Below are 13,969 nucleotides of genomic sequence, written 5' to 3' on the forward strand. Positions count from 1 at the left end.
CAACGAATGGATTCTGGAAACCTTTGCTCCTGCCGTGAAGAAATTCTTGCTGGAAAAAGAACTGCCGCTCAAAGCCCTTCTGATACTTGACAATGCCCCTTCTCACCCAAAAGACCTAGAGGAAATATTGCAGGAAAATTATCCTTTTATCAAGGTGCAGTATTTGCCACCAAACACCACATCCATTCTTCAGCCAATGGATCAGCAAGTTATTGCGAACTTTAAAAAACTCTACACTAGAGCCCTCTTTAATAAGGTGTTTGAAGAATGCGAGTTTGGTGGAGACAATATGACTGTCCGAAAGTTTTGGAAGGAGAAATTTGATGTCCTTATGGCAATACGACTTATACAGAAGGCCTGGGAAGAAGTGTCACAAAGGACCCTCATTTCTGCTTGGAAGATGCTTGTGCCTTCGTGGACCCAGGAAGAAGCAGTAGTTGATGACACAGAAGTGGTGAAGGACATCATCACAGTGGCCCAAAGGTTGGAATTAGAGGTAGAGGAAGAGGATGTAGAGGAGCTTATTGAGGAACACGAAGAAGAGCTGACAACTGAAGAGCTCCAAGCACTTCTGGTCCAGCAACAGGACAATGCTCAAAGGGAAGCGTCATCTGATAACGAGGAGCAACAATGAAACAATCAACCAATCCCAATTGCTGACATCAAGAACATCCTGGTCAAATGGAAAGCAGTTCAGGAGTTTACCAATGCCCACTATCCGGATTCAGCTGAAGCAAACAGGATCAACGATCTTTACTCCGATACTCTTGTCCGTTATTTCCGGCAGATGTTGGAGAAAAGAGAAAAACAAACGACTTTGGACAGGTTTTTCATGAAACCATCGGCCAAAAAGCAGAAAATGGATGAAGATGTGCAAGATTCGGTAGACTCTACTTAGTCTGTCTTAAAATTAAAAAAAATGTGTGTGTTTTTTTTAAAAAAATTATGTTTTTAGATGTATCTAAATAAAAATAATAACAAAAAAATTATCTTTTTTTATGTCATCTTAGTATATTTTATGCTACAGAACGAATTATTTTTTTTAACATGTATTGTTATGGGAAAACGCGTTTCACATAATGAACTTTTCGCATAACAAACTTGCTCCTGGAACGAATTAAGTTCGTTGTGTGAGGCACCACTGTATATATTATTATTTCAATTATGTAAACTGGATATACAAATGGATGACAATCTATAAGGACAATAAAGAAAGGCAAAACAACAACAAGGTTGTATTTGGGTTGATGATTAGTAATACTCATCAAAATAACTAATATTTACTGAGTGTGAGGTCCAGGCACTATTACAAAATGAGATTTACATGAATTAACTCATGTAATCTTTACAATAATACTATCAAGTAGCCACTATTATTATTAACTATTTTACAAATGGAGAAATTGGGGCACAAAGAAGTTAAGCAGGCTGCTCCCAGCCACATAGATGATCAGTGGCAGAGTCAGGATTTCAATTCAGGCATAAATGCTCCAGTCTCCTTTACTCTTGATGCAAGTATAAGACTGGTTTTGTAAAGCCATGTAAACTTCATTGTGTAAAAATACAATAATCACAAACGCAGCCCTAGCTGGTTTGGCTCAGTAGATAGAGTGTTGGCCTACAGATTGAAGGGTCCCAGATTTGATTCCAGTAAAGTGCACATGCCCAGGTTGCAGGCTTGATCCCCAATAGGAGGCATCAGGAGGCAGCCGATCAATTATTCTCTTTCTTCATTAATGTTTTTCTATCTCCCTCTTCCTGTCCCTTACTCTCTAAAATCAATAAAATATATATTTTTAAAAATGCATGTATAGCTAAATAGCACAGAACTGTGACCTAGCAGGTCATTTGCAACCTCCTTGTAGACTATCAACATTCATTTATGGCTATTCCTAATCAATGTTGATTTCTCTACTAACATTTAGTCCATATTTTCCCACATTATTTACATGGATAAAAACTTAGTTCCCTCAAAGGCTTTTCTTTTTTTTCTGACCAGATATTAAATGTTCTTGTTGATTGTCTTCAGCTTTCTCCCTTAATTTCAGTGCATAGCCTTCTTACTAGTAATACGATCATCACAGGGTGGTGCCATTCATTTGTACTTTCTTTAGTTATTTTCACCTGTCATCTTTTATAGTTATTCAACAAACATTTATTCAGTAACTGCTCTGTGCCAAGCAATGAACATATTGAGTAAGATGGCATCCTTAGCCTCAAGAAGTGCATAGTCTAGTGGAAAGTACAGGCAAACAATTAGAATAACTGCCATTTTTAATGCTAACAATATCCCAGAAACTGTGTTGGGTGCAGTATCTTATGTGATACAGTAAGGTGATTAAGTGTGTGGGCTCCAGAGTCAGAAGAACTGGGTGCAAATCCTACCTCTTACTGCCTGTGTGACCACTCTGTACCTCAGCTTCTCATTTGAAAATCAAAATAGTATCTACTTCATAGGGTTATTCTGAGAATCAAATATTATAATACATTGAAAACACCACAGTGCCTGCCATATAGTAAGATCACAACAAATATTAACAATTGGTATTTATCCTATCAACAACTATTGGAAATCAGGAAACTTGAAGTTTAAAGTGGCTATGTAACTTTTCCAAAGTCAAATAGTTAATAAACACTTATAGCTGGGTGACCATAAGGAAGTCATTCAATCTCTGAACCTCTGTTTTCTCAGAAGTAACAAAGTTTTTATATGGATCATAATTATAATGTATGTAAAGTACTTAGTATGCATTTATAGTACTCAATAATTATTAATGTAACATTTAAAACAACCCATATAACATATTAATTAAAAAATCCTTAAGCTCCTCAACTGAGTTGAGCACCATCCTAGGAGCTGTGGGAATCACAATAGAAGTATTAGAAATGATAAGTGCTCATGTTCACTCAACAAGCAAATGTCAGAGTTGACATTTTAATCCAAAGCAATATAATCCAAGCACCATAATGCAAGTGCCACTGTATTTCTCCCTCTATGTAATTAGACTGATGGTAAATCATATGTTCTGAAGATGAGAGTGGAAGTTTGGTGGCAGAAGTCTTCAGCCTTTCAAGTAAGTCTTGTAATGCTATAGTTCTGCATAGACTAAGAAGAGGGAGATGGTATAGGTGGAAAGACAAAGCATAAGAAGAAATGAGAATAAACAAACAAACTGATCTAGCTGGTTTGAGATGGGGAAGAGGCCAAAATATGTGAGATAATCAGTCTACTTGTTTGGATGCAAATATGGCAGCCTCCTTATTAAGCAGATCACCTCACATTTTCTCATCTTGCTCTTCCTTAAGAATTAACTAACCTGCTCTTTTCTCTCTTTAGGCTCTTTGAAACCCTTCAGTCACTCTTCTGGTCTGTATTTGGACTTTTAAATCTCTATGTTACCAATGTAAAAGCCAGACATGAGTTCACAGAGTTTGTGGGAGCTACCATGTTTGGGACATACAACGTCATCTCTCTGGTAGTGCTGCTGAACATGCTGATAGCTATGATGAACAACTCCTACCAGCTTATTGCCGTGAGTAGCTTTGTTTTACAAGGGTGATTCCCTTTACTAAGGTGGTTTCAGGGGGTCACATTGGCAATCTGTCTTCTTAATTTATTTTACATTAGCTTTCTTAGTTGTTAGATTGAATTATTTATTTCCAAGACAACTTAGTTTGGACTCTCAGTCCATTGAATCTCAGAAATCTAAAAGATGTTCTACTTAATAAGGTTTTTGATTATCTGATAAAAATATTTTTAAATCTCTAAATCTGTTTTCTTGTCTTTGTAAAGAGAGCTCAGGAGGTCTGAGTACAATTTTGTACAATATGTCACCCCACTAACCGATCCAGTTCTCCAGGAAACAGGGCCTTATCTCTCTCTTTACTGCAATCATCTTTCTCCCAAAACTGAGCATTCCACTGACAAGGACAACCTTCTTAGACAGAGTGGCTATGTTCTTTTTTTTTTTAAATATATTTTATTGATTTTTTACAGAGAGGAAGGGAGAGAGATAGAGAGCTAGAAATGTCGATGAGATAGAAACATCGACCAGTTGCCTCTTGCACACCTCCTACCGGGGATGTGCCCGCAACCAATGTACATGCCCTTGACCGGAATCGAACCTGGGACCCTTCAGTCCGCAGACCAACGCTCCACCACTGAGCCAAACTGGCTTCGGCTGGCTATGTTCTTGATCAAAGATATATGAACAACTGTATTTCACTATAAGATGCTCTTAAGCAGAGTCCATAGATGAATATTTTTCCACCATCACATACCATTTTAGATCAGCAATATTTCTTGCTCTAAACTACAATAGAAATGTCAAAGGTATAGGATATGAGATCAGTCTGGGCCCTGCCTTGTTTTGCAAAGCCAAAGTAAATATATAACAAAGAAGTTCTGGCTATCAGAGGTTCTATTTAGTTGGATATCAGTGAATTGGTATATTTAGTTAATATTAAGATGCTAAGTCACCCCATGGGTTCATCTCTTGCTCAAGGTTTTGCTGTAGCATTAAAGGGACAGAATAAAAAGACCCAAGTCTTATATTCCTTAATAGGTGCTATTTTTCTGTCTTGGTTTGCCTCTGAGAAGTCATTTAGCCTATAGAAAATAAGCTTAATTTTTGGTTGTGTGTGTGTGTGTGTGTGTGTGTGTGAATGTGTCTACAGGCATACCTTGTTTTATTGTGCTTCACAAATGTTTCATTTTTTTACAAATTGGAGATAGGACCCTGCACCAGCAAAAATACTATGATTGCTTTATTGCAATATTCACTTTATTGCAGTGGTCTGGAACCAAACCTACAATATCTCCAAGGTATGTCTGTACAGGCACACATGTGTACACACATATTTCATAAATGTTATTAGTGATAGTAAACATCTGTGATCCATTTTCATTAAATACAGACAAAAGAAGAAAGGATTTATGTTATAGTGGGAAATTTTTGAGTTATATGTAGGGAAGAACTTCCTAATCATAAATGGCAATAGATATATATGCCTAAGCAACTGTTTGACCATTCAACTGTTCAACCTTTCAACCAGTAGCTATGATACACACTGACCACCAGGTGGAAGATGCTCAACACACAGGCATAGAAACATGGAACAGACTGATGAATCTCAGAGGGAAGTCAGGGGAGGGTGGGAAGAGATTAACCAAAGACCTTATATGCATATTAGAAGCCCAGTGCACAGATTCATGCACCAGTGGGATCCCCTCGCCTGGCATGCAGTGATTGGGCCAAAACCAGCAATCCAACATCCCCCAAGGGGTCTCAGATTGTGAGACGGTGCAGGCCAGGCCAAGGGACTCCATTGTGCACAAATCCATGCACCAGGCTTCTAATGAAATATATTCTTCTAGGTGATTTGATTTGTAGCATTTCTTTCATTGGAGAGTTGTAAAAATCAGGATATAAAATTATCTACTAGGATTGTTAAGATCTTGGGTGCTTAATTGGGGGAGAAGGCACAGGAATATATTGAAATATATTAAGAATTAGTAGAGCAGGCATTCTAGTCCTAGTTCTGTCAATTATAACTGTGTGACCTTGAGTAATTTTTCCTTCAGGAGCCTCAGTTTCTTTATCCAAAAATTGGGGGAAATAGAATGCATGGTCTTCCCCCCGCCCCACCCCAGCTTTATCAATATACAATTGACATCCAGTCACAAGTCCCATAACAACATTTTTGTCAACAATAGACCACATAAAAGATGGTGGTTCCATCCTAATATATAAAAAGCCAGGAGCTGTCACAACTGAAACAACCAGACAGACAACTGAACTGCAGGCTGCGTGAGGTGACAAAGCTAGCAGGGGGAGGAGGATTAGTGAGGGACCACCAAATGACTGAACAGCAGGCTGCATGGGGAGACCAGGCCAGTAGGAGAGGCAGTTGGGGGTGACCAGGCCAGTGGTGGTGGAGAGAGCATTTGGGGGCTACCATGCCAGCAGCTGGTAGTTGGGGGCAACCAGACTAGCGGGTGGGCACCTAAGGGTGACCAGGTCAACAGGGGGGGCATTAAGGAGCAATCAAGCCAGCAGGCAGAGGCAGTTAGGGGTAACTAGGCTGGCAGAGGGGAGCAGTTGGGGGTGACCAGGTCAGCAGGCATGTAAGCAGTTAGGAACCAGATTGTGACAAGGATGTTTGACTGCTGGTTTAGGCCCGATCTCAGGGATTGGGCCTAAACTGGCAGTTGGACATTTCCAAAGGTGTCCCAATTGGAGAGGGTGAAGGCTTGGCTGAGGGGAACCGCCCCCTCCCCCCATGAACAAATTTCATTCACTGGGCTTCTAGTAGGATTATAATGGAACTAAATTTTCGATAAGAAATGGAAGGATATGTGGGTGCAAGAAGATCTTTTTCTCTGACAAGAGAAATATCTGTGTGGTTTGGCAATAGATTCCCTCTTACTCACAGCACCTCAGTTGTGAGTGCACAGATCACATCTCCATCATCAGCCCACACACCCACTCACAGGTGGCCAGGCACCACTGGTGGAAGTCCTGCAGCTTGGTGGCACCCTTCCTCTTGTGCTTCTGTCCCGGAACCTCCTCCACGCAGGCAGGCACGAAGTAGGGTCTGCCTGGGGGGCAAACGGACTGTCTCGGGCACCACTGCAGACCCTGGGGAAGATCCCAGTGCCTACACCCCCTGGGATCCATCACACGAGGGAGCAGCCCCACCAGGCTCCCCGTGGGTATAGGGCACACCCCACTCACCACCCGTGTACCCATGAACCCAGCCATAGACACTGGGTATAGCTGTCCCTCTACCCAATTACCTTTCTTGAAGGGCTTAGAGTCCAGGGAACTGAAGGGGTCCAGGCTCTGCCAGGGGTCTGGGGTCTCCTAAGCACAGAGAACAAGTAGGTTCAGGGAGAGTGGGGGACACACGCCCTTCCCCCAAGGCCAGCACTGAGGGCAATAATGGCCACGTGGATGCCAGGCCACGTGGAATCCAGGACCCAAGGGTGGAAGGGCCTCGGCAGGTAGCAGTGAAGACATGGGTGGTGGGGCCTCAAGCATACACCCTCCCTGCTAGTGGGGTCAGGGATCTGAGCCCCACCACCTCACCTGCAGCTGGTTCACAGGCTCCAGGGCATCCTGCCTCTCCCTCAGCTCAAACCTCCTGGGCTGGGCAGTGCTCTGCAAAGAAAAAGCCCCAGGGCGTCCCCTCCTTTGCTCTGGGGGCAGATATGTTGCAGGAGGCCAGAGGCGAGGACATAGACTGGAACCTACCCACCATCCCCAGGGCCCTCCACACCCTCACATCAATGTTTATCTCTCCCTCTCCCTCTCCTTCCCTTTCCCTCTAAAAATAAATTTTAAAAATATTTTTACCAAAATAAAACAAAGTGCTAGGAAAAGATGCTGCACACCATCAAAGTGGCAAAGAGGGCAGGTGGTCTTCCCACCCTCTCCCCATCATCTGGGACTAACCACAACCTCTCAAAACACAGAGAAGATGGCAGTACTTCACACACTACACAATGATTTGTAACCCTCTAACCAGGCAGATAACCAACTGCTATGCATTGATATGGCACCCAGTTGTTAAAATAATAAAATATCTCCAAACCAGTTGGAAAACAGCTTCAACTCCAGATAGTCAATTTCTGATGCCACCGACCAGACCACCTCAAACTGTAGGAAGTGAAGGGCAACATTTGGAACATAAGGTGTTTGCCATGCCCCTCCTCCAGTGCTATTGCTTGAATGCATGCTTATGGGTCCAGTTTGTTAAACAGACTGAATATCACCATGGTAGGCAAACTCCTAAAATTCTCTTCCAAGATTTCCCACCTTAATTGTCAGGACTATGAATATGATGAGAATGCATGCATGTGATTATGTTGCATTACATGGCAAAAAGAATTTTGCATATGGAATTAAGGTTACTAATCAAGGATATTAATCACATTGGCCTAATCTGCTAACATAAATCCTTTAAAAGCAACATTTTCTCCAGTTGGTATCAGGAGAGAGAGTCAGAGGTTCTAAGCACAAGAAGGATTTGATGTGTGATTACTGGCTTGAAGCTAGAGAGAGAGATATGAGTTCCTCAAAGCATAATTAATATAAAATTGCCTATACATAAAACAATAATTAGACAAGGATCCAAGAAGGCAACAGAATAAGTGGAAGTTACACTCATCTCATTGTAAATTACAACTAAGTTATAGAACAATCATCCTGAATAATCAACTGAAGACTAGATGAAAAGAAATCTTATAACCAAGGATTTAAAAAAGAAGCCACGTGAAGAATGATAGGAAATATGGAGATATGAAAAGGTCTGCCCATCCAATGCTGAATGCTGGTTTGGCTCAGTGGATAGAGCGTTGACCTGCAGACTGAAGAGTCCTGCTTTCGATTCTGTTTAGGGGCATGTGCCTTGGTTGCGAGCACATTCCTAGTGGGGGGTATGCAGGAGGCAGCTGATTGATGTTTCTCTCTTATTGATGTTTCTAGCTCTCTATCTCTCTCCCTTCCTCCCTGTAAAAAGAAAATCAATAAAATATTTTTTTTAAAAAAAAAAAAAGAAGAAATAAAGAAATGGGCTGCCCAGGAAAAACCAAGATGGCAGCACAGAAAAACATCTAAACTGCTGCCTCACACAACAATTTCAAAACTACAACTAAAAGACAGAATGAACATCATCCAGAACCACAGGAAAGCTGGCTGAGTAAAAATTCTACAACTAGAAAGAAAGAAAGAGGAAAGCACACGGAGAATCAGAGGAGCTGCAAAGGACTGAGGTACAGAGACATGTGCACAGAGAGGAAGGGTAGCTGAGTGCCTGGCTGGGTTTCTCTGATAGGAGAGGGAAGGAAGCCCCTCATTGCACTGAACCCCAGTTCCAAGAAACCTGGGGGAATCTGGACTGTCAGGCAAAAAATCAGGGGAGCTGTGGAAGGCAAAGGTCTGGAGGCACACATGCAAGGACAGGGCTGATAGGAAGCAAAGACTGTCTGCTCAGCCCTGAGACTCTGCCCCATCCAAGCTGAGCACAGAGGCTTTTGCAATTTTGCAAGTCTGGTCCAATGAGGCTGTCTTCAGCACAGGTCTCAAGGCGTAGAAACAGCTGATACACATAGCCAATTGGCCTGAGGGTCAATTCCTCTGAGTGATACCAACAACAATCAAGACTTAACTACAACAAAGCTCTACACACAGACCATAAAGGGGTACACCAAAAGTGTCTACCTCAGGTGACTGGGGAGGCTGACACCTTGGACCATATAGGAAACCTAGCACACAAAGCTACCCTACAATCTCAGGTGAGCAGCGAAAATGCAGAGACAAAGAAACAGATCACAAACAAAAGAAATGGAGGAAAACAAATGACTGGATATAAAATTCAAAACCATGGTTATAAGGTTTTTCAAGAATTTCCTAGAAAAAGCCGATAAATTTAGCCAGACCCTTGAATATATGAAAAAGGACCAACTAGAAATTAAACATGCACTGACTGGGGAAAACAAACAAACAAAAAAACCCATATATATATATATATATATATATATATATACACACACACACACACACACACACACACACACACACACACACACACACACCGTGTTTCCCCGAAAATAAAACATCCTCCAAAAATAAGACCTACTTACAGGTTTCCTTCTGAAATATAAGGCATCCCCCCGAAAATAAGGCTCTGTCTCAGAATGAAAATTAATTTACCGTAAACTGGTTGCTAGGGCCGCCCCGACTGTGTCTAGCAACCAGTGACATTACGTGGAGTTCTGAAGTCACTGCTGTGTGGAGGCAGAGCGAAGGTCGAAGTGAGCGGTGAGCGCAGGGCGGGAGAGAGGAGGAGACTTTCGCAGATGCGTGTAGAAGAACAGGAGGATTAGAGCAGACGGGACTCTGCAAAGGTGGTGAGTGCTGGTCTGTCTCTGGTGATACTACCTGATGCTCGCGGCTGCCCTCATGTTGACTGAAGGTTCTCAGTCAATGGCAGACCCTGCTCCAGCCCAGATCCAGGCCCCAGCAAGCCCAGTGACAGTCCCCAGGCAGGCCCCAGGGAGTAAATGTCTGATAAAGGAGTAGGAGGGATATCTGGTGAAAGTGTTCAGTGGCACAGGGGTGGGGGAAGGGGGATCACTTAAAATGACACAGGAGGATCAAAGTGGGCAATCAAAATGACACAGGAGGATTAAAAGGGGTTACTAAAATGGTAATCCTCCCTCTGATTGTCCTGTGCCATTTTGATTCTTCCCTCTGATCCCCCCTGTGTCATTTTAAGTGATCCCCCTCCCCCCACCTTTATACCCCAATTTCTTTTTTTTACCCTAGAAATGAGCGCAAAAAGAAAAACTACTCCATGGAGTACAAGAAAGGAATCGTGGAAGACTCTTGGGGCCAAAATCTTACTACTTTCTGCAAAGAGAAGATGTTGAGTATCCTATTGGTCCAAAAATAGCAAGCAGAGTATGGTTACCTCATTGAACAAGTGGACAAGGGAAATGCTAAAAAGCACAAGTGTGGATCAGGTCAGCAACCATTATTTTCCAAGCTGGAAGACCTGATCTGTGAATGGGTTGTTGACAGGAGAGCAATGGCTTTGGTTGTGAATAGGGCTCAGATTCAAGAATTTGCCCTTGCAATGGCACCACAGTTTGACATAGCCCCTGAAGACTTCAAAGCATCACAACACTGGCTAGATAATTTCCTTCAGCGAAGTGAACTGTCTTTAAGAAGATCTACCAGTACAACATTGTTTAGGTTGGAAGATACTCAAGTTATTAGGCAAGCACATCTACCAATACAACATTGTTTAGGTTGGAAGATACTCAAGTTATTAAGCAAGCACTTGCATTCAAGTCCTTTATTGATGATGCTGACTTCTCTAAATACAGTCTTTCCAACATGATTGCTATGGATGAAACTGAAGTGTTTATGGGCCAATCATCTCAAACAATTGAACAGCGGAGTGCCTCCTTAGTGTACATTCCCTCCACTGCTTAAGAAAGTGCACTTGTTTCCTGTATTTTGGCAATTCATCTGGTTGACACTAAAATCCCACCTTTAATCGTTTCTAAAGGCAAGAAGGAAAAGATTGAACGTGTTTGGGGCGGTTTTATTCTTGAAACTGAAAAAGCCTGGGCCACACAAGCAGTTATAAGGAAGTGGGTCGATTTAATGCTGCTGCTTGTTATGCGAGGGAGCCAAAGAGGTCTGCTAGTCTGGGATGCAGCCAGCACTCACCGCACTTAAGACATGAAGACATTTCTTCACGAAAGAAAAATAGATCAGATAATGATTCCCGCAGGAATGACGGCCTATCTCTAGACTCTTGATATTGCAATAAACAAGCCATTCAAAGACAATTTGAGCATGGAAATTAATGACTACATTGAAAATAGAATGGAAAGAAATCAGCGTGGAAACTCTGTGAAACCTAAACTGCAAGAAGTTGTGACTTGGGTGAAGAATTCATGGGAGAAAATCACTGACAGTTGCATTGCAAATGCACTGCGAACAGGCTACCTTGACAAGAGGTACTCATTTAAAGACAGTGCTATTGCTAAACATTTGAGATTTGGTCCACTGATTCTGAAAGAAATGGAGTCACAAGAAATTCAGAAATTGGATTGTTATGATGATGTTTCAGAAGATGATGACATGATTGTTATTGAATAAATGAGTAAATTCTTGATACTGTAGGATTCACAGTTTGTCTGGTTTGTGTTGACAACTACTGTACTATCATACGGTATACAGGTAATAAATTTCCTTTATTTTCATTTAACAATAAATGTGTACCATATTCTTCTTCATGGAAAAATAAGACATCCCCTGAAAATAAGACCTAGCGCATCTTTGGGAGCAAAAATTAATATAAGACACTGTCTTATTTTCAGGGAAACAGAATATATATATTACAGAGACCCAACAGCAGACTAGAGGATCCCAAGAATCAAGTCAAAGATTTGAAATACAAAGAAGCAAAAAACAAAACAAAACAAAAAAACACTCTCAACTGGAAAAGCAAAAAGCAAAAAGAATCCAAAAAGTTGAAGATAGTATAAGAACCTCTGGGACAACTTCAAGCATAGCAACATCAGAATTATGGGGGTGCCAGAAGAGAGAGAACAAGATACTGCAAACCTATTTGAAGAAATAATGACTGAAAACTTCCCCTATCTGCTGAAAGAAATAGACTTAAAATTCCAGGAAGCACACAGAACCCCAAACAAAAGGAATCCAAAGAGGATTGCACAAAGACACATCATAATTAAAATGCCAAGAGCAAAAGACAAAGAGAGAATATTAAAAGCAGCAAGAGAAAAACAGTTAATTACCTACAATGAAGAACCCATACAATTGTCAGCTGATTTCTCAACAGAAATTATGCAGGCCAGATGGGAGTGGCAAGAAATATTCAAAGTTATGAATACCAAGAACCTACAACCAAGATTACTCTACCCAGCAAAGTTATCATTCAGAATGGAAGGTCAAATAAAGAGCTTCACAGATAAAAACTAAAGGAGTTCATTGCCACCAAACCAGTATTATATGAAATGCTAGAGGGTATTCTTTAAGACAAGGAATGAGAAAAAAGTAAAGATTGAAATAATGAACAACAAATACATATCTATCAACAAGTGAAGCCAAAAATCAAGTGAATTAAAAATCTGAGGAACAGAATAAACTGGTGAATATAATAGAATCAGGGGCATAGAAAGGGAGTGGACTGACAATTCTCAGGGGGGAAGGGTATGGGAAGTGCAGGAAGAGACTGGAAAAAATCATACACCTATGGATAAGGACAGTGAGTGGGGGTGGGGGAGGGAGGTAAGGCAGAGGGTGGGGTGTGAACTGGGTGGAGGGGAGCTATAGGAGGGGGGGGAGGAAAACCTTTTGTAATAATCTGAACAATAACGATTAAATTTTTATTTTTTATTTTTTATTAAATATTTTTTATTGATTTTTCACAGAGAGGAAGAGAGAGGGATAGAGAGTTAGAAACATCGATGACAGAGAATCATCGATCAGCTGCCTCTTGCACACCCCCCACTGGGGATGTGCCCGCAACCAAGGTACATGCCCTTGCCCAGAATCGAACCCGGGATCCTTCAGTCCACAGGCCGACGCTCTATCCACTGAGCCAAACCGGTCCCGGCGATTTATTAAATTTTTAAAAAAGAAAAGGGCTGCCCAACTATAGGCGGCAGCTGAGGTGCCAAAGGGATATCTCAGCTGTGGGGTGTTCCCCCTGAGAAGGATGGAGTCTAAACCCCAAGCTGAGCTCCCCAGCATAAAGCACCAGAGCCAGGAAGAGATGCCCACATAATATCTATCTGTAGAAAGCATCAGAGTTTCTGTCTGGCAAGGAGTGGTGGGAGCCCACTGATAAGGCACCCTTTTAAGGGGCCATAACACAAGATTTCATTTGCAGACACTCACTCTGGGCTCCAAAGGAGGAAAGGCTGACTACAGCCATGTGAGGAGAGTCTGGGTTTTGTGGCTCTGGAGAGAGAGCTGAAGGAACAACAGCCAGAACGCCTGTGCTAAGTCATTCTTCTATACCTCAGATGCCATCTTTCTTTGATGGAGCACTCCCCTCCTTAAAGGGGAATGCAATTGCCCCACCCTCTGGACTCCCTGTCGCCCCCACCCTGTAGATCTTACACCTGCTAAGGAGCATATCCAGAGGCTCTTTCAATGACTTGGTCTAATAGGCAGCTGACAGATGGATATAGGTAGAGGTGGATCTTGTCAGGGTGCCTTTGGACTTTTGTTAATATACCCCCAGGCTCAGTAATAGTAAAAGCTAGCATTGTTGTGCCACTTGGTTATTCCCAAACACTTCCAGGTTGAACAGAGGTAGCAGCAAACTGTGGATTGCTTATAGCTCTAAACAGGCTGCCAAAGACCAGTCAAATTCAGCATCTTACATTGGACCACACCAGAGTTCCTCCCAAGAGGCC

At 42.0% G+C, this 13,969-nt stretch overlaps 1 protein-coding gene and 1 long non-coding RNA gene across 2 annotated transcripts in view; one reads left to right on the plus strand and one right to left on the minus strand.

The window, feature by feature from the left end:
* TRPC5 (transient receptor potential cation channel subfamily C member 5) overlaps positions 1-13,969 on the plus strand; it is a 352,280-nt gene that overhangs the window by 309,286 nt on the left and 29,025 nt on the right. Inside the window, exon 7 of the mRNA XM_036454471.2 lies at positions 3,338-3,533. Coding sequence (XP_036310364.1) covers positions 3,338-3,533 — 196 coding nt within the window. The remainder of the gene's footprint in view (positions 1-3,337; positions 3,534-13,969) is intronic.
* Positions 6,485-7,261, minus strand: LOC118728192. Its single transcript, XR_004990818.2, has 3 exons — positions 7,092-7,261; positions 6,800-6,866; positions 6,485-6,601 (listed from the first exon to the last, which is right to left on the minus strand). It is a non-coding gene; the product is annotated as an uncharacterized LOC118728192 (long non-coding RNA).

This window comes from Pipistrellus kuhlii, unplaced genomic scaffold (genome assembly GCF_014108245.1).
Source record: "Pipistrellus kuhlii isolate mPipKuh1 unplaced genomic scaffold, mPipKuh1.p scaffold_m20_p_29, whole genome shotgun sequence".
Lineage (NCBI taxonomy): Eukaryota > Metazoa > Chordata > Mammalia > Chiroptera > Vespertilionidae > Pipistrellus > Pipistrellus kuhlii.